Below are 17,266 nucleotides of genomic sequence, written 5' to 3'. Positions count from 1 at the left end.
ACTGCCGTCTTATAGAGCCCACTAACCGGAGGTATGAGCTTGCAATGACACAGCTTCTGGCAGAAATTTCTCTGGACTTAATTACTAAAATACCAGAAATCCAAAACCTCATATGCTCTTCATTCTCAGCAATGGAAAACAAATTTTCAAATGGCGCCTTTTCAGCAGGTTTGATTGTTGGGGGAAAATTCCAAATGATAACAGTGAGTTTTCTGTTGAAATATTGAATGTAATCAAAGTATAGAGAGAGTAAAGTGAAGATCATGAGCCACACAGGCGGGGGGGATGGGAGGTATACTGGGGTTCTTGGTGGTGGAACATGTGCACTGGTGAAGGAGTGGGGGTTTGATCACTGTATGACTGAGACTTAAACCTGAAAGTTTTGTAACTTTTTTCATGGTGATTCAATTAAATAAATAAATAAATAAATAAATAAATAAATAAATAAATGGCAGAGCGATAGCACAGAGGGCAGGGTGTTTGCCTTGCACATAGCCGACACGGATTTCGATTCCTCCGTTTCTCTTGGAGAGCCCGGCAAGCTACCGAGAGTATCCCGCCCACATGGCAGAGCCTGGCAAGCTCCCCGTGGCGTATTCAATATGCCAAAAACAGTAACAAGTCTCACAATGGAGACGTTACTGGTGCCCGCTCAAGCAAATCAATGAACAAAGGGATAACAGTGCTACAGTGCTATAGTGCTTTGCAAAAACAAAATGCATGTATGGTATCATTCCTAAGTCTTCCTCTTTCTGGGGAACTTGTTCCCAACAGTGCTCAGGGGGCCATATGATGGCACAAAAATGAACCTGGGAATCCTGCATGCAAACTATGCACTTCATATACTGAGCATCTCTCCAGGCCCCCTTTATGTAATTGTTTTGGGGGTATCACAACTTGCAACAGTATGGCTAGCACTGCTCTCTGCTTACAGCACTAGACCCCATGGCAGTATCTCTCCACCACTCACCCAAGGCCCCTTCTCCCTTCCTCCTTTGCTGCCTCAGTCCTTGCTCTGTGGAACTATTTCAGGGTCCCGTGTTTGGGGGATCGCCTAATTCCTTTGCTTCTATAAAATCTGTATGAGACCAAGATCATCCGGCATTTGTCTTTTTCCATCTGGCTCACTTCACTAAGCCCGCCACACTCCAATTCCACCCACGTTGCAGTTAACGACAAGATTCCCTCTTTTCTCATAAGCCAGCAGCATTGTGTCTCTGTACAGCGGCTTCTTGATGCCTTCATCCCTTGTTGGGCATGTGGGTTGTTTCCCACGGTGGACAGAGGAGAGCACGTGTCCTTGTGAATGAATGTTTCCGTGCCCTTACCAAGGTGACCAAGTGACCAAGAGGGCACTCAACTGGCTCACATGCGTCAGCTTCGGTCTTAGTGGAAAATGGTTTGGAGACGTTTCAAATGGAAGAGCAGAGCTTCTAGAGGAAAGTAGATTTAGATCAAGGAAAGCGGCCGGCCGGGTGAATACGGGAAGCAGACACAGAGTAAAGGTGCGAGAGACGGAGGGAAAGGCTCCGGGGCCCGATGTGGGTGACAATTGCAGCAGGCTGAAGGACAGGGACTGGGACCATGGTCCCCCAGCTCTCCAAGCAGCTCCAGCTTTAGCCACACAGCAGCTGACAGGGCATGTGCCCTTTTCCCCCATCTCACAGAGCAGGAAGCTGAGTTTAGTTACGTGCTCGGGGGCTAAGGCGCTTTCCTCGCATGAAACCAGCTAGACCCCTGGAACCACTCCTGAGCACCCATCCAGAAATAGCTCCTGAGCACTGCCAGATGTGGTTCAAAAATCTAATAAGGAAATAAATAAATGTGCCCAAAGCAGCGGACGACAGGCAAGAGTTTGGAAAAGACTCAACCCCTGGCCCACGACTCCAAAGCCCACGTAAGTGACATTATGCTGCCCAGCTGGTACCACACCTGAAGTTTCCACCTGAGGCCCACGGACAGACCTCAGCGCCTCCTTAAGCACTGATAAGAATGTGTGCAGGCTGGAGAGATAGCACGGAGCGGGGGAACGAGGGTAAGATACTTGCCTTGCACCTGGCCAAACCCAATTTGATCCCTGGCACTGGTTCTCTGAGTCTCACCAAGAGTAGCTCCTGAGCACAGAGCCAGGACAAAACCCTAAGCACCCAAAAATAAAAACTGAAATAGAAGAATGTGCATATAAAAGTCCTTATTCTGGAATGTGCTCAGGACTTACTCCTGGCTCTGCACTCAGGAGTCAATCCTGGCAGAGCTCAGGGGGCCATATGGGTACTGAGGATTGAACGTGGGTCAGCCACGTCATGCAAGGCAAGTGCCCTCCCCACTCTACTATGGCTCCAGACCTGGCAGCCAGCCTTTGAGAGAGGATTTTAGCCATCCTCAAAGTGCCACGTGAGGATCTTTCACCCCACTCAACCCTTGCTCCTCAGCGTTCCATCCGCAGGCCTAAAAGCCAGGACAGGGCTTCTAGAACAAGAGCTCCACACAAGAATCCTTAGTGGTGGGAGGGCGTGGGCTTGGGTAAGAGAAAGGCGGAGATGAGAAAAGCCAGAAGAGAAAAGGCCTGGGAGAGGTGCTTGTCTGCAGGGGGAGGGTGGCCTCAGTGTCCCTCAGGCTCTGCTGAGAGCGTCTTCCTCTCCTCCCTCAGACGCTCCCTCATATCCCTCTCCTTGTGGCACATCGGGACTCCCTCCCCTGCAAGCTATCTAGAGGACTGGCCCTGATTCAGCCACACTCCCTCCTGCAGTGCTTTCTCTGACAGAGGACACCTGGGCAGGACCGTTGGTCCCAAAGTCCCTGGCTCCCTCCAGCCCGTGGCAGGTGATTGAGGGAGAAGCAGTGGCTGCCGGCCTTCATCCTGCCTCCTGCTCCTCTTCCCAGATAGACTGTGCAGCCCCCAAGGCCCCCGAGATCCCCAGCCCCTGGACTGGGGCTCGGTGGCAGAGGGCAGGGCACACCTGTTCATAGCATCCTAAACCCTTAGCCATAGAGGCGTTGGGTGACTTTCTGGAACAAGAGAATGAATGTGTCTGGGTTGTCTTCTTTCCCCTTCTTCTTCCAGCGCTGGGGATCTAACCCAGGGCCTCGGGCCTGTGACGTCTGAGCTCGGCCACTCGGCTACTTCCTGGCATCTAGATGCCCTGGAGCCTCCTCTCTGGTTCCCATGTCACCCCCTCCACTCTCCTGTAGGTGCCAGGCTCCAGGAAGGTTTGTTCTGGCTCACAGGGTGGGAGTTGGGGCACCTCAGCTGGCCCTGACACAGCCACGCCAGGCCCTCTCTGTGCCATCTGTCCTGCCTCATTTCTGGCCAGTGGCTTCTTCTCTGCTCCTGTGACTTCTTTTCTCTGAGAGAACTCCTGACGGATGAAGGAATACCGGGATTCCCTGGGTCTCCTTTGTGGTACAGCAGAGCTGCTGCTTCCGTGCGCCTCCACCCCAGCACAACATGTGACCCCAGACTCAGACAAAGTGAACACCAAAAGAGCTTCCACTGAGGGAACTTGAGCGATAGTACAGCGGGAAGAGCATTTGCCTTGCGTGTGGCCCAGCTGGGTTCCATCCCCAACATCCCATACGGTCCCCAGACACTGCCAGGAGTGATTCCTAAGTGCAGAACCAGGAGTAACCCCTGAGCATCGCTAGGGTTACTCATCAAAACAAGAACAACCAAAAATAAAGAATTTCCACTGGGACCCGAGAGGTATTTCAGCACCCCGGGTTCAATCCCTGGGACCCCATATGGTCCCCTTGTTCCTGGTCAGCCCTTCTGTGACCAGTTCTCACCCACCCAACCCTGCTGACCCCTCCAAGATCCCCAGGCCCAGTGCTGAGACACAGAAGTGAGTAATCAGTGAGCATCAGAGACAGGGGACCTGACTCTCGTGGGGTAGGGAAGGGGAAGCTGACAGCGTTGGGCAAGGTTGTGGCTCAGTGGGAGAGAAAGTACCTTCCATGTATGAGGCCTTGGGCTTGATCTAGGAACAAAAGAAAATGCCAAATTTATCTGTATGCCTCTGCTCAGCATTATCTGTCCCCTGTCCTCCATCCTTGTCCCTAACTGCCTTCCCGTTCCTGCAGGCAGCAGGGCATCAGCTGAGTGACCGTGATGTTCTTTGCTCGGCGCAGGTCCATCTGATTGGGGCCCTGCCCTCTGGTCTCGTGAGCGGTGAAGTGGAGGCTGTGATTAGCTCCCGGGGGAACAATAATATTTTCCCTGTCTGTTGTGCAGACTGAGTGCCGGAGTGGGCCTGCTGGTTCCGAGCACCTATTAAACCGTCATTCTTTCCACGTGACTGTTCCTGCTTTTTATTGTTATTGGTCACCAGGATTAGGGACCTGGTTCCTCCGCCACTGGGCCGGGGAGGGTCGGGCAGGGCCGGGCACAGCGACACGCGCGATTGCTCTCAGGAGTGGCTGGTAGGCTTAGTGCGCCCGAGGGATGCCAGCCAGTGCCCGTGGGCATCTCCGCAGGAGCACTGCCAGCCTGAGGGTCCCAGGCCTCAGGCGCACCTGCTCTGGGGGCTGAGCAGTGAGCTGGGGCCCAACCTGGCAGTGCTGTCCGGGCCAGCTCTGTTTCCCGGAGCCCAGGCCGAGAACGTAACACGGATCCTGGAGAGTCGGTCATGAGTGTTTACACCCCCAGTGACCCTAAAACGAGCCCTTCGTCCTGGGGGGTTACAAAGTCAGATTACTCAGGACCCTGGGGCTGTACCAAACTACGTCCCCCTCATCCCCCTTCATGCTCCGTGCCCTGGTTCATGGCTTCATTCCACTCAGTTCTCTTTTTCGACTGATTTTTGTTCGTTTGTGGGGAGTCACGTCTGGTAGTTCTCAGAGGCAAATCTCACTCCTGGTGGAGCCCGAGGACTATGCTGTGGGAGGAATGACTCTCGCCTCCAGTGCACAAGGCCTGCTTCCTGGCCCGCTGATCCTCCCTGCCCCATTCCGTTCCTGTCACCTCTCCTGGCTTTTTATTTTATTTTTATTTATTTATTTAGATTTTGGGTCACACCCGACGATGCACAGAGGTTACTTCTGGCTCTGCACTCAGGAATTACTCCTGGCAGTGCTCAGGGGACCATATGGGATGCTGGGAATTGCACCCGGGTCGGCTGCGTGCAAGGCAAATGCTCTACCTGCTGTGCTATCGCTCCAGCCCCAGTCTCCTGACTTTTTAAAATCTAAAACTGTACCTACCACACCCATAGACCATCACCACTATTTCCTTTCTCAGCCTTAATTTTCTTTCTTTTTCTTTTTTTTTTAAACTGTTGGCCAGCTTAGTGCTGGGGGATCACTCCTGGGAGTGCTGGGGGACCATGTGGTCCCGGGAACTTAACCCAGGTCTCCCACATACAAATATGCACTCCAGTTCTTAGAGCTGTCTTCCTGGCTTATTTATCTTTTGGGCAAGTTTATCATGACACAGCGTCCCATTACAAATACCCTGTCTGCATTTGTTCGTCATCATTCCTCCCACCCCCAAAGGCCAGTCCTGAGATGTCAGGACCCCTCACACACTCGTCAACCACAACTTCAGAGAACTGCCTGGTTGGAGGAAGAAGCTCAGAAATGAGAGAGAAGCACTGTAGCACTGTAGCACTGTCATCCCGTTGTTCATCGACTTGCTCGAGCGGGCGCCAGTAATGCCTCCATTTGTCTCTGTCGCATGCTAGTGTAGCTCAATAGTGGCTGCTCGCTCCAGGAACACGAAGTGAGGCCCGTTATTGTTACTGTTTTTGGCATATAGAATATGCCATGGGTAGCTTGCCAGGCTCTGTCGTGCGGGTGGGATACCCTCGGTAGCTTGCTGGGCTCTCCGAGAGGGACGGAGGCTCCAAGAAATATAACGGCAAGGGAGAGATAGTGCAGGAGGTAATGCAGGAGGTAATGTGTCGCCTTGCATGCAGCTGGCCTCTGTTAGATCCTCAGCACCCTATATGGTTTCCCAAGCACAGCTCAGGGTCACTGCTGAGCACAGAGCAAGGAGCAGTCCCTGAGTAGCACCAGGTGTGGTAAAAAAAACCCACCTGTCCTCCCCTCAAGTAACTGAAGAGATCGTGGGATCCAGAGACATGGCTCGGCGGCAGAGCATTCGCCTTGTAAGGAAGAGGTTCAGGTCCAACTCCAGCAACACACAGTCCTTTGTACACCTGCTGGGTGTAACCCCAAAACTAACTAAAAGGAATGGATCGTGAATGTGTTCACCACTTAGCCTAGCAACCTGTAACTGAATCTTCCTGAGGCCTCCAGAGCCTGCCTCAACTCCATCTCACGTGCCTGCCTTACCTTGGAAGGGTCACCTGCACAATTAAGAGGGTACCCCGCAGCTTGAAGACCAGGAACCAGTTAGGGGCAGGAGGAGGCCCCTTTCGAGGAGTCTCTAGGCTGCCCTCTGGTGGGAAATCCTGGAAGTGAATGTTCTCAGCGCTGTCTTTACTTCGGGTTTTCTTAAAGAAACCTAACATTTCATCCCAAATTCACACTGAGGGGCTGGAACCATAGTACAGCGGGTAGGGCGTTTGCCTTGCACGCGGCCAACCAGGTTCAGTTCCCAGCAACCCATATGGTCCCCAGAGCACCACCAGGAGTGATCCCTGAGTGCAGAGCCAGGAGTCAGCCCTGAGCATCTCCGGGTGTGACCCAAAAAGCCAAAAAAAAAAAAAAAAAAAAAACCCAAATTCACACTGAGAATGCACTGCAGAGTAAGGACAAGTCTGGGTCAGTCTGATGGTCTCACTACTCTGCTATTATGTCTACCCCCTGCTACACATCAGACACTGTGTAGATGGGAAGTGAGTGGTGTGCAGGAGATTTTCGGTCTTAGAATGAATTTAATCCAGCAAAGTTTTGTTCTGTTTTGCTTTTGCTTTTCAACACCTCACCCTTTGCCATTATTGCTGTTGCTTTATTAATCCACACGCCTGTCTGCAGTGCTCAAACACTTTCCGATAGTGCTTGCAGCGGGAGGAGGGGGCTACCCTGCTCAGTGCCCTGTTCAGCTGTACACAGCCAGGGTCGAGCTTCCTGGCGAGGGCGCCCATCTGGTTGTGATGCAGCCAGAAATCAGTTGCAGTGCTGAGGGTCACAGACAGCAGAGCTGCAAGTACTGTCTCTGCCCATTGGGGCACCAGGGATTGAACTCTTGGTTCTCTGCTTATAAATCAGATGTTCCAAGACACTGGGCTATTCCCGGGACCCTGACAAGTATTTTGGAGTCAATGATAAGCACTTGGTAGGCGTATAATTGAAAATTAAAGAGAGAAATGTACAGTGCAAGAGTGTATGTATATATATATATACCCAGCAAATCTTCTGTCAAATAAATTTGAAACATGAAACTGATAGAGTTCAGATGTCTCTCCTCGGCTCCAAGCTCAGGGTGTGCCCCCCCTCTAATTTAACTTTTATCACATTTTATTTTCATAATTGATGTGTTTGTTTCTTCCCTCCATACAGAGTTCCTGCAGGGCAGGGAGGACTGAAACTACTTGGAATTGTCGCCTGCTACTCCACACAGTATATGCTCAATAAATGATTGTTGTAGGGGCAAATGAATGAACAAATGAATGGTTTGGCGTTTCCCTGCCTGGAGATCTTTAAAGAAGAACAGACAACCATCTCTTCTGTCTATCCAAAAGCATTATTCGTCTGCCTAAGGCTGAGGGCTGTGCCCAATGTTTTCTCAAGGGAACTCGGCTTCTATAATTAGATTCTACCTCGATACTAGTTCTGAGTTCTTTCTTTTGTTAGCCAAGCATTTATTGACTATTTGCCATCTCCAAGGTACTGAACTATTGTTCTTTTGATCTGTGATCCTACGCTATTATTTGATTCTTGGCTTGTGTTGACATAAAATGCAACTGTGTTCCCACCACATTCACTCCTGGGTTAGGTCAGCCCGGGCCAATGGGGAAGATGCAGCATTGTCTAATCTGAATGGATAAAGGGGCACAATGGGTTCCTTTGTGTGACTGTTCCATACCATCCAATCCCACTCAACCTCCTCCCCAGATGATAAACAGTGTGTCTGGGGACCAACAACGCCACCTATTAATAGGCACTGATTTGTTTGATTATCTCCTGCCTCCCCCTTCTTTCTCCTACTCACCCACCTGTTCAGTCAGACTGGGAAGACTTGGTTGGGGCCAGCAGTCCTGACTTTTGACCCTGTGACACTTTCAGACAGGTGAGTTACCTCCCTCGGCAGTCACTTCTTTCCTGGCAGATTGGGGCGAATAATGAGCTTTACTGAATACTGGAAGTAAAGAGAGGTTTAAAACCAGACGAGGCCCTTCGTATGTCAACACGCTCAGACTTTACAAGGGGAGAAAGATATAAGAGCCAACATAGTGTGGAAATTAAGTAAACACAACATAAAGAACTCTAGGTGCTTGCCTGAGCCACATCTCTCAGTTTCTCTGTCCTGTAAAAATTTGGGGGGTGGGCCAGAAAAATAGTACAACAGGTCAGGCAATTGCCTTGCACACAGCTGACCTGAGTTCAATGCCTGGCAGCCCTTGGTCAAGTGATTCCTGATTCCTGAATACAGAGCCAGAAGTAACCCCTGAGCATTACTGAATGTAGCATTAAAAAAAAAAAAATTGGGTTGGGATTTCTGGAGAAGTAATCTAGGAAAGAAGACGCTTCGGTGACTTCGGTTCAATTCCCAGCGCCTCATGTATGGTCTCCTGAGCACCGCCTAGTCTCCTGAACCCCAGGAACGGCCCAACACATGCCCTACCCCCCACGCCCAAGAAAATGTTTAATGTTATTGTCTTAGGGGCCAGAGAAAAAATGGAGAGAGACCCCAAACACAGCTGGGAGTAGTACCCTGAGGACCACAGGGTGTGTCCCAGCCCCCCATCTCATCCCTACTCCCCAAACATTTCTCTTCTCTTTCCTTTCTTCCAAAATTTTATCTCACTACTTTGGGGAGTTGCGAAGGGTAAATCAGAGGGGTGCGGATTTCCTTGTCCCTCCATCCCAAACCTCCCTGCACACTGACTGGGACAGGTGTGTGTTCGTGGCACCCCCATGGCTATGAGGCCCAGTTCTCTTAGGAGAAAGCCCCCCCACTGGCTACTCCACTGGCTGATCCCCCCCTGCCTGTCTACCACAGCTCCCTCTCCCGGGATTGAAACCGTGAGCCATCCCCGTCTGCCCTTGATTGCCCAAACTCCCATTCATTAGTGAATTCAGTCACTCATAAAACATGTATGTGATGTATGTTTATGTCAACCTGACTGGCTCAGGGAGACCCAGAGAGCTGGTAAAACCTTGTTTCTGGGTGTGTCCATAGGGTGTTTCTGGAAGAGTTTAACATTTAAATTGGGAGGGTGAATGAAGAGAATCAGCTTCAAGGGCTGTGGGTGGGGTCAGCAAGCCTGTGTGTTCAACATGACCCAACGATGGGGGCCAGGGATATGGCTCACAGGGAGTTCTCGACCTACAGGCATGAAACTGGCTCTGATCCACCACCACCACACAACGCCCCCCCTCACCACACACACACACACACACACACACACACACACACACACACAATCTTTTCGTTTTTATATTTATTTATTTATTTGCTTTTTGGGTCACACCTGGCAATGCACAGGGGTTACTCCTGGTTCCGCACTCAGGAATTACTCCTGGCAGTGCTCAGAGGACCATATCGGATGCTGGGATTCGAACCCGGGTCGGCCACGTGCAAGGCAAACTCCCTACCCACTGTGCTATCGCTCCAACCTGACATCTTTTCTTTTTTAAATAAAATTAAACTTTGCTTTGGGAACTCACACAGTCATGCCCAGGGGTCATTTCTGGCAGTGCTCAGGGATCATACTTGGTGCTAGGGGTCAAACCAGAGTCAGCTACATGCAAGGCAAGTTCTTTAACCCCTGTACTATCTCTCTGACCCAATAAAAAAATTTTTTAATGAGGAAAGGATCCAAGAAGACAGGTACAGAACAGACTGTACCCACAAGAGCCTTCAGGCCTGGGAAGTAAGGGCAGATGGAATCTGGTTCCAGGAATAACTACACCCAGAACAAGGTGGCAGGGCTTGGCCACAACTTGGGAACAGAAGAGACGTCACTGAAGGGGCCAGAGAGATAGTACAGTGGGTAGGGTGTTTGCCTTGCATGTGGCTGACCTGGGTTGGATCCCTGGCATCCTATATGTTCCCCCAACACCGCCAGGAGTAATTCCTGAGTGCAGAGCCAGGAGTAACCCCTGAACATTGATGGGTGTGACCCAAGTAACCAAAAGAATGAGAGAGAGAGAGAGTAAAAGAGAGAGAGAGAGAGACAGACAGAGAGAGAGAGAGAGAGAGAGAGAGAGAGAGAAAGAAAGAGAGAGAGTTGTCACTGAAGAGCAAAACAACTGGTTAGAGAGAGGAAGGTCATTCCAGAAGGGAAAGGATGCTTGGGACCAGTGGCCTGAGACCCTTACTCTCTGATCTGCAATCTCTGTCCCTCCAGACTGAGCCCAACCCAAGTCCTCTTCCAGGAAGCCTTCCCTGACTAGTCCAGCTCCCATGACTGAGCTCGTGGCATCGTCTATAAGGCTATTATTTTGGCACTTACTCATATAATTGCTTAGTGACATGCATCCTTGTTGTCTGACACTATTATGTAAGTTGGTATGTAAATTCCAAGTTAAATTCAGAGAACGTATTTTTTATTCTTTATGTTCACTCATTCACCCATTTGTTTTAGGGTCTTTTAAATTCCAGGCTCACCACTAGAATTCTATTTATCCTAGTAGTACCAGGGGGTCCGTTTGTTGATGGTGTTTTTAGGCGCTGGGGATAGAGCCGGGCCCTTCTTAAGTGCTCTACCACTGAGCTATAACCCCAGCTAATTCCTTTGTTGTTACTGTTGTCTTGGGGTCACACCCACAGGTGCTGGAAAAGGGAAGTGGGGCTCCCACCTAGATGCTGGAGGTCACTGACAGCAGATCAAACCCAGGACTTCCCTTGCAAAGCATTCACTGCGGTCCTTCAAACTACCTCCTGCCCACAATTCTTAAGTGTTCTTTAATTATTTCAAAATTCTAAACTTAGGGGCTTACCTTTCATCTGTTTTTTCTCAAATCAATTATATGGGTTTGAATTAGAGTTACCGCAAAAGTAAAATGGGATCTAAAGGATGATGGTGTTTTTCCAGTGCTGGGCATAGAACCCAGGGTCTCACAAGTGTAAAACAAGTGTTCTACCACTGAGTTCTATCCCCAACCCTACTAAGGGATGATTCTTTTTTCTACTTTTTTTTTGCTGTGGAGTGGGTCATACCCAGCTGTCTCTCTCTCTCCTGTCAGTGTTGGGAACCATATGCGGTACTGGGGATCAAACCTGGGTCAGCCACATACAAAGCAAGTGCCTAAACTCTGTAGTGTCTTTCTGGGTCTCTAATTAGTGAATTTTTGTTTGATTGGGGGCCCCGCCTAGCAGTGATCAGGGGTTACTCCTGGCTCTGTGCTCAGGAATTATCCCTGTCAGGAAACCATATGGGATTTCAGAGATCGAACCTAGGTTGGTCATGTAAATGGCAAATGCCCTACTGGCTGTACTATCTCTCCAACTCCCTTTTAGATAAATTTTAAGGATGGGGCCCTCAATTTCTTTTAGAACTTCTTCAGCTCCCTTTTCCCCTACTTCAGTTCTTTACTTGATTGAAATTAGGCCATTGGTAAGTCTGGGCTTCTGTCCCGTGAAATTTGCCACTCAAATGCTCCCTTAGAGATCTCAGGGGCATTTGGGGTACCAGGGATTTGAACTGTGTTGACTGCAAGCATCTTTCCTCCTGTACTAGCTCTCCAGTCCCCAATGAGTATTTTTAATCATAAGTTTAAAATTGTAAAGCATAGGGCTGGTTCTATGTATTAATATCCTTTGTAAATAAACTTATTAGCCTGTCAGAAAATCTACTTTATTTTTTCTTCATGTTTTTTGAGCAATACCTGGCAGCATTCAGGGCTGACTTGTGGTTCTAAGCTCAGGCATCACTTCTGGGGAGACTCAGGGGACCGTATGGATTACCTGGGATCAAACCTAGGTCAACCACTTGCAAGACAAATGTCCTAGCCACTGTACTATCACTCCAGCCCTAAGTCTATCTTTCTTTCAGTTCCTTTTCATTCCATTTTCTCTATAGCTTTGGGTGGGGGGTGGTATAGGGAAGAGGTGGTCACACCTGGCTGTGCACTCAGGGGTCACTGCTGGCAGGTTTGAGGGATCATATGGGGTAGTGGGTATGGAACCTGGGTCAGTCACAGATAAGACAAACACCCTATAGCTGTACTGCCTTTCCCCAGTCCCTTCCCCATAGCTTTTGTTGACCTCAAGCAAAAAGCAATGGTACTTCCCAACAAATGTGGGTTTTTTTTTTGTTTGCTTGTTTGTTTTTGCATTTTGGGTCACACCCAGTGATGCACAGGGGTCACTCCTGGCTCTGCACTCAGGAATTACCCCTGGCGGTGCTTAAGGGACCATAAGGGATGCTGGGAATCAAACCCAGGTCAGCTGCGCGCAAGGCAAACGCCCTACCCGCTGTGCTATTGCTCCAGCCCAACCAACAAATGTGTTTTAGATGGAAAGAGTCCAAAGAAAACTTGGAAAGTGCCATCCTTTAAGAACTCACACTTGCACAGCCTTTGAAAGGGCTGCGGGCAGAGGTCCCTCCCTCTCCTGCTGGGAGTTTGGGGAGCAGCAATTTCGCTCCTACTGGAGACGCCAGACATGGTGGGACTACTGTGGCTGACTGGGAGTGGGGCCAGTCTCCCCCTAGGCCCCAAAACTAAGTTAAATAGAGCTATCTATTATCTATTAACTGCTATAAGTTTTTTTTTTTGTTTTTTGTTTTTTTTGCTTTTTTTTGGGGGGGTCACACCTGGCGAAGCACAGGGGTTACTCCTGGCTCTGCACTCAGGAATCACCCTTGGCGGTGCTCAGGGGACCATATGGGATGCTGGGAATCAAACCCAGGTCGGCCGTGTGCAAGGCAAACGCCCTACCCGCTGTGCAATTGCTCCAGCCCCAAAGGCTATAAGTTTTATCTTATGAAATTTTTTTTATTGAAATCTTTTTTTTCTATTTCAGTGATTTGGTTTGGGTTTGGGGTTTTTTGGTGTTCCTCCAAACGGCCATACTCAGTAGTGTCAGGGCTATTCTCCACAGGGTACTGGGTGCTGGGGACATGCTGGACCAGGGACCACCCAGGATCCCCCGGTGCAAGGCATACACCCTGGACCCCCAAGTACAGAGTGCAGAGTGAGTGCGCACTCATGTCCTATGTGCTCTCTCCCCTCCCTATTTTACTAGACTTTGGTTTTACCTGGGGGGTACACCTGGCAATGCTCAGGGTTTACTACTTGCTCTATGCTCAGGGGTCACTCCTGGAAGAGCTCGGTGGCCATAGGTTGTGCCAGGTACTGAACCCGAATTGGCCTTGTTTAATTAAGGCATACCCCCCTCTACTGTGGCTCCAGCCCCAATTTTATTATATTTTAAAAGCCTTTAATTATGTCTCTAATCAAAATATGTATATAAATTGGGGGGAAAGGGTATTTCCTATGACCATATTACCTGTTGTATTCAAAATCATTATCCTGATTATTATAAGGCACAATTGATTTACAAACATCCACTATTAAACAGAAAAGTAAACTTTTGCTGAAAAATGCATCTCTCAGTGCTGGAGACAGTTTGAAGCCCTAGAACACATGCTTTGCCTGCAGGAGTTCAGGATTCGATCCCCGGCAACACAGAGATCCCAAGCCCTGCTGGGAGCAAAGACCATGTTGGAGCAGCGGGAATGCGACAACAACATCCAAGTCAGACCAAACCAACAAATAAAACAGGAATAAAACCATAAGCTATTAGAGAAAAACCCAACTTAGTTTATCGTTTTCAAAATAGTGGTCCCAGAGTGGGTGAGCCGTGGGTCTGCAGTCCTTAATTGCACTCGTACCAGGTGCACGGGTACAGCGGTGATCCAGGTTCAATCCCCACCACCTGATATGGTCCCCTGAGCCTTGCAAGTAAGCCCTGAGCACCACCAGATGTGGGCCAAAAACAAACCACCAAAGGACAGGAATTCAAATTCCTTCCACATCTCCATAGGCGATGTGAGGCTATGAGGAGAGAATCTGAATATTCAAATACCTAACTATTGGCAAGGAAACAGCCTAGATTCAAAATGAGGAAAACATGGTTTTTATTTTTTCCTTTCTTGCAAGTACCATGTCTCCTGCGCGTCCCCAGATGTCGGCCACCAGGTGGCAGCAGAGAGCACAGCCGCCAGCCCCGCCCAGGAACGCCGAAAGGGGTGGAGGCGGGGGCTGCGCGGCGCGAGGTAGCAGGTGTGACCCCCGTCCGAGACAGGGACGGGAAATACGGAGCCCCGTGCGGGGCTCGAGGACAGAAAATAATGAGAACAACGTGGTCGGAATAAAATGGAAGGAAATGAGGAGGGACATACAGTGTTAGGCTAAGTTAGGGCGAATTCCAAGATCAGAGGATAGAGTCGGATGTAGGCGCCTCTGCTGGATGCCAGGAGCCTCCGCGGGGGCGTGGGGGGGTCCCCTGTTATCGATATTCTTCCCGGGGAGGGTCAAGGTCTGGCTCCTCCTGAGCCCCGTGGTCCATCTCTGGGGCAGGTGGCCAGGGGTTCTCTGGAGGCTGGGCTCCCGCGGGCCAGGGGTCGTCGGGCCGGGGAGGCTGAGGAGGGTTGGTTGTAGGGGGCTCAGGAGGCCAGACCCCGGAATCCGGCAGGTCTCTCCAGGGACGACTGAGGCCTGGAGGTGGTGGGTCCTCAATGAGAGGGGGCGCCCCAGGCCAGGGGTCTCCTGGGATTGGAGGGCCCTGAGGCAGTGCTGGAGAGTCCTCCTCTTGGGCCTCTGTGGGTGGGGGGGACGGGTGGTCTCCATTGCCTGAGGTGCCTGTGGAGGAGAAAGGTAAGAGGTGATGAGGGCGGACCCCAGTACCAGACCCAAGGATGGGTCAGAGCTGAGCGCATCCCACAAACACCTAAAAGGTGACTCTCAAAGGGCTCTCACCTGGATGGCAAGTGGACACGGAAACCCTCTCCTGAGCCACCAGGCCCTCAGTCTGATCTACTACACTGACAGGACCCCCAGAATACCAGCCAGCCCTGGCTAGAGCTCTCTACCAGCAAGGGCTGCGCCTCAAAGCCGTCAACACCTGGACAACCTCCACCCTCTGGCATGACCCACATCTAAACGCCCGCGTGGAGTAGCTGCCCCTGATGGTCCCCTAACAGGCACTTTCCCGCCTCACCACAACCCCCAACTCTTCCTTTTACGCAATCTCAGTCTCCTTCATCCCGAGCATCCACCTCACTCCTGCCCCCTCTAGCCCATCAGCACCCCAGCTTGGAACCGCACGCCCAGCCTCTACTGCCACCTCACCTTGGGCACACAGACATAGCAGCACGATCCCCAGGAGCTTCCAGTTGATCATCATGGTACCTGCAGGCCCCCGAAGTCGGGGGGTGAGCAGAGTCTGGGTGCCTGGGATCTCCAAGAGGCTTTATAGGGAGGAGGGGGGGAGGAGTAGGTCGCTCTGTGGGGAGGGGCCCTAAGCAGTTACACAAGGAATCCCATCAGAACCGAACTGGTCGGACCCGTTTGGAGATCAGCCTGGTGTGTAACTTCTGATGGCGTCCCTCATTTCACTCCCTCAGCTCAGGAACCCAACACCCCTGTTCAGGATCCAGGAATAACCCAGACCTCGGTCACCCGCACTTATTGTCCCAGGCCCCTCCAGATATATTTTGGAGCATCCAATGTCCCCATCATCTCTGTAATCACAGGACTGCCACCTTTCATCCCCGGGAGCCCTGGAAGCCAGGGCAGGGGTGCCAAGCATGCGTGGGGAAGCCGGGTAATTACAGGGGCCGGAGGGCAGGACGCGGGGTGGGAGGGTGGTATAAAATGGGGGGGGGGGGATGTTGCTCCCTTTGAACTCCTGAGATGCAGCCAAGACATCTCAGGATCGTCTTGGGCCCCCTACCCATATGCTTTGAACCTTCCCCTGGGGCTCCGTTCTTTCCTCTCCTGAAGACTCAGGTTGCCTGTGTTCTTTTTTTTCCTTTTTCTTTTTTAATTTTTAAATGAATCACTGTGAGAGTTACAGACTTACAAACTTTTGTGCTGACGTTTCAGTCATATAATGATCGAGTACCCATCCCTTCACCAGTGCCCATTCTCCACCACCAATGGTCCCAGTATCACCCCACCCCACCCCACCCCGCCTCTGTGGCAGGGCATTCCCTTTTGCGCTCTCTCTCTCCTTTTGGGGGTTGTGGTTTGCAGTAGAGGTATTGAGTGGCCATCGTGTTCGGTCTATAGTCTACTTTCAGCTCGCATCTCCCATCCCGAGCGGGCCCTCCTAGCACCCTTTATTTGGAGGTCCCTTCTCTATCTGAGCTGCCTTTTCCCCAAGAGCATGAGGCCGGCTTCCAAGTCGTGGAGCAATCCTCCTGGTACTCATCTCTACTATTCTTGGTGTGAGTCTCCCATTCTGTTACTTTATATTCCACAAATGAGTGCACTCATTTGTGGCTGTGCTCTTGGGTGAGCTTTCTTCAGGCTCATGAGGGCAACCCAGCATTAACCTTCAAGCAATTTCACCCAGGAACTTCCTAGAGTGACCGAGAGACTGAGGAAGAAAATCTCTGGACACTCCGGAGCTTCTCCCCCACCTCAGGGCTGTTCCCCTCAGTCATGGCCTATGGCTCAGGAGGCAGCGGCCTCTCAGCTGTTTCCTCCTTCCTCTTATCAGCACTATCCCCTCAGCTGCTTCCTCCTTCCTCTTCATGTCCTCCTGAGTGCCAGCTGAGCCCATCCTGCCCCCTCATCCGGGTACTCAGTTGGTCCCTCTAGAGCTCCTGGTTCAGGAAGGTCTCCTCCATCTGGGGTCACTCAAAAGCAATGCCTCAAAAATGTAACTCTGTCCCTGCAGGAAGGGACAGCACCTCATCCTGGGACTCACAGTCAAGTCAAACCCGGCCACCAGGACACCCCATGCACCAGTACACCCTCTTTCCACCTCCCAGTAACCCTGCTTATCTCCCTCCCGAAGGGACCAAGACCTCTCAAGAATGTAAATCCAGGGGCTGGAGCGATAGTACAGCGGGTAGGGCGTTTGCCTTGCACGCGGCCGACCTGGGTTCGATTCCCAGCATCCCATTTGGTCCCCTGAGCACCACCAGGGATAATTCCTGAGTGCAGAGCCAGGAGTGACCCCTGT

The 17,266-nt window shown here is 50.9% G+C and overlaps 1 protein-coding gene across 1 annotated transcript; it reads right to left on the bottom strand.

The window, feature by feature from the left end:
- Window positions 1-14,258: 14,258 nt before the first annotated feature.
- Window positions 14,259-15,660, bottom strand: PSORS1C2 (psoriasis susceptibility 1 candidate 2). The gene is made up of 2 exons (XM_004619593.2): window positions 15,424-15,660; window positions 14,259-14,934 (listed from the first exon to the last, which is right to left on the bottom strand). Exons 1-2 carry the CDS (start codon window positions 15,476-15,478, stop codon window positions 14,582-14,584), a joined length of 408 nt encoding a protein of 135 aa, XP_004619650.1. The 5' UTR covers window positions 15,479-15,660; the 3' UTR covers window positions 14,259-14,581.
- Window positions 15,661-17,266: the final 1,606 nt, after the last annotated feature.

This window comes from Sorex araneus, chromosome 2, assembly GCF_027595985.1.
Source record: "Sorex araneus isolate mSorAra2 chromosome 2, mSorAra2.pri, whole genome shotgun sequence".
Lineage (NCBI taxonomy): Eukaryota > Metazoa > Chordata > Mammalia > Eulipotyphla > Soricidae > Sorex > Sorex araneus.
The sequence above is the reverse complement of the archived record's forward strand: the minus strand, read 5'-3'. Positions and strand labels throughout refer to the sequence as shown.

Bases quoted from the DNA above. Each gene is read 5' to 3' on its own strand.
- PSORS1C2 (XM_004619593.2), bottom strand. From the start codon at position 15,478: ATGATGATCAACTGGAAGCTCCTGGGGATCGTGCTGCTATGTCTGTGT. The intron at 14,935-15,423 runs GTGAGGTGGCAG...TCTCCTCCACAG, and splicing joins GCTATGTCTGTGTGCCCAAG to GCACCTCAGGCAATGGAGAC.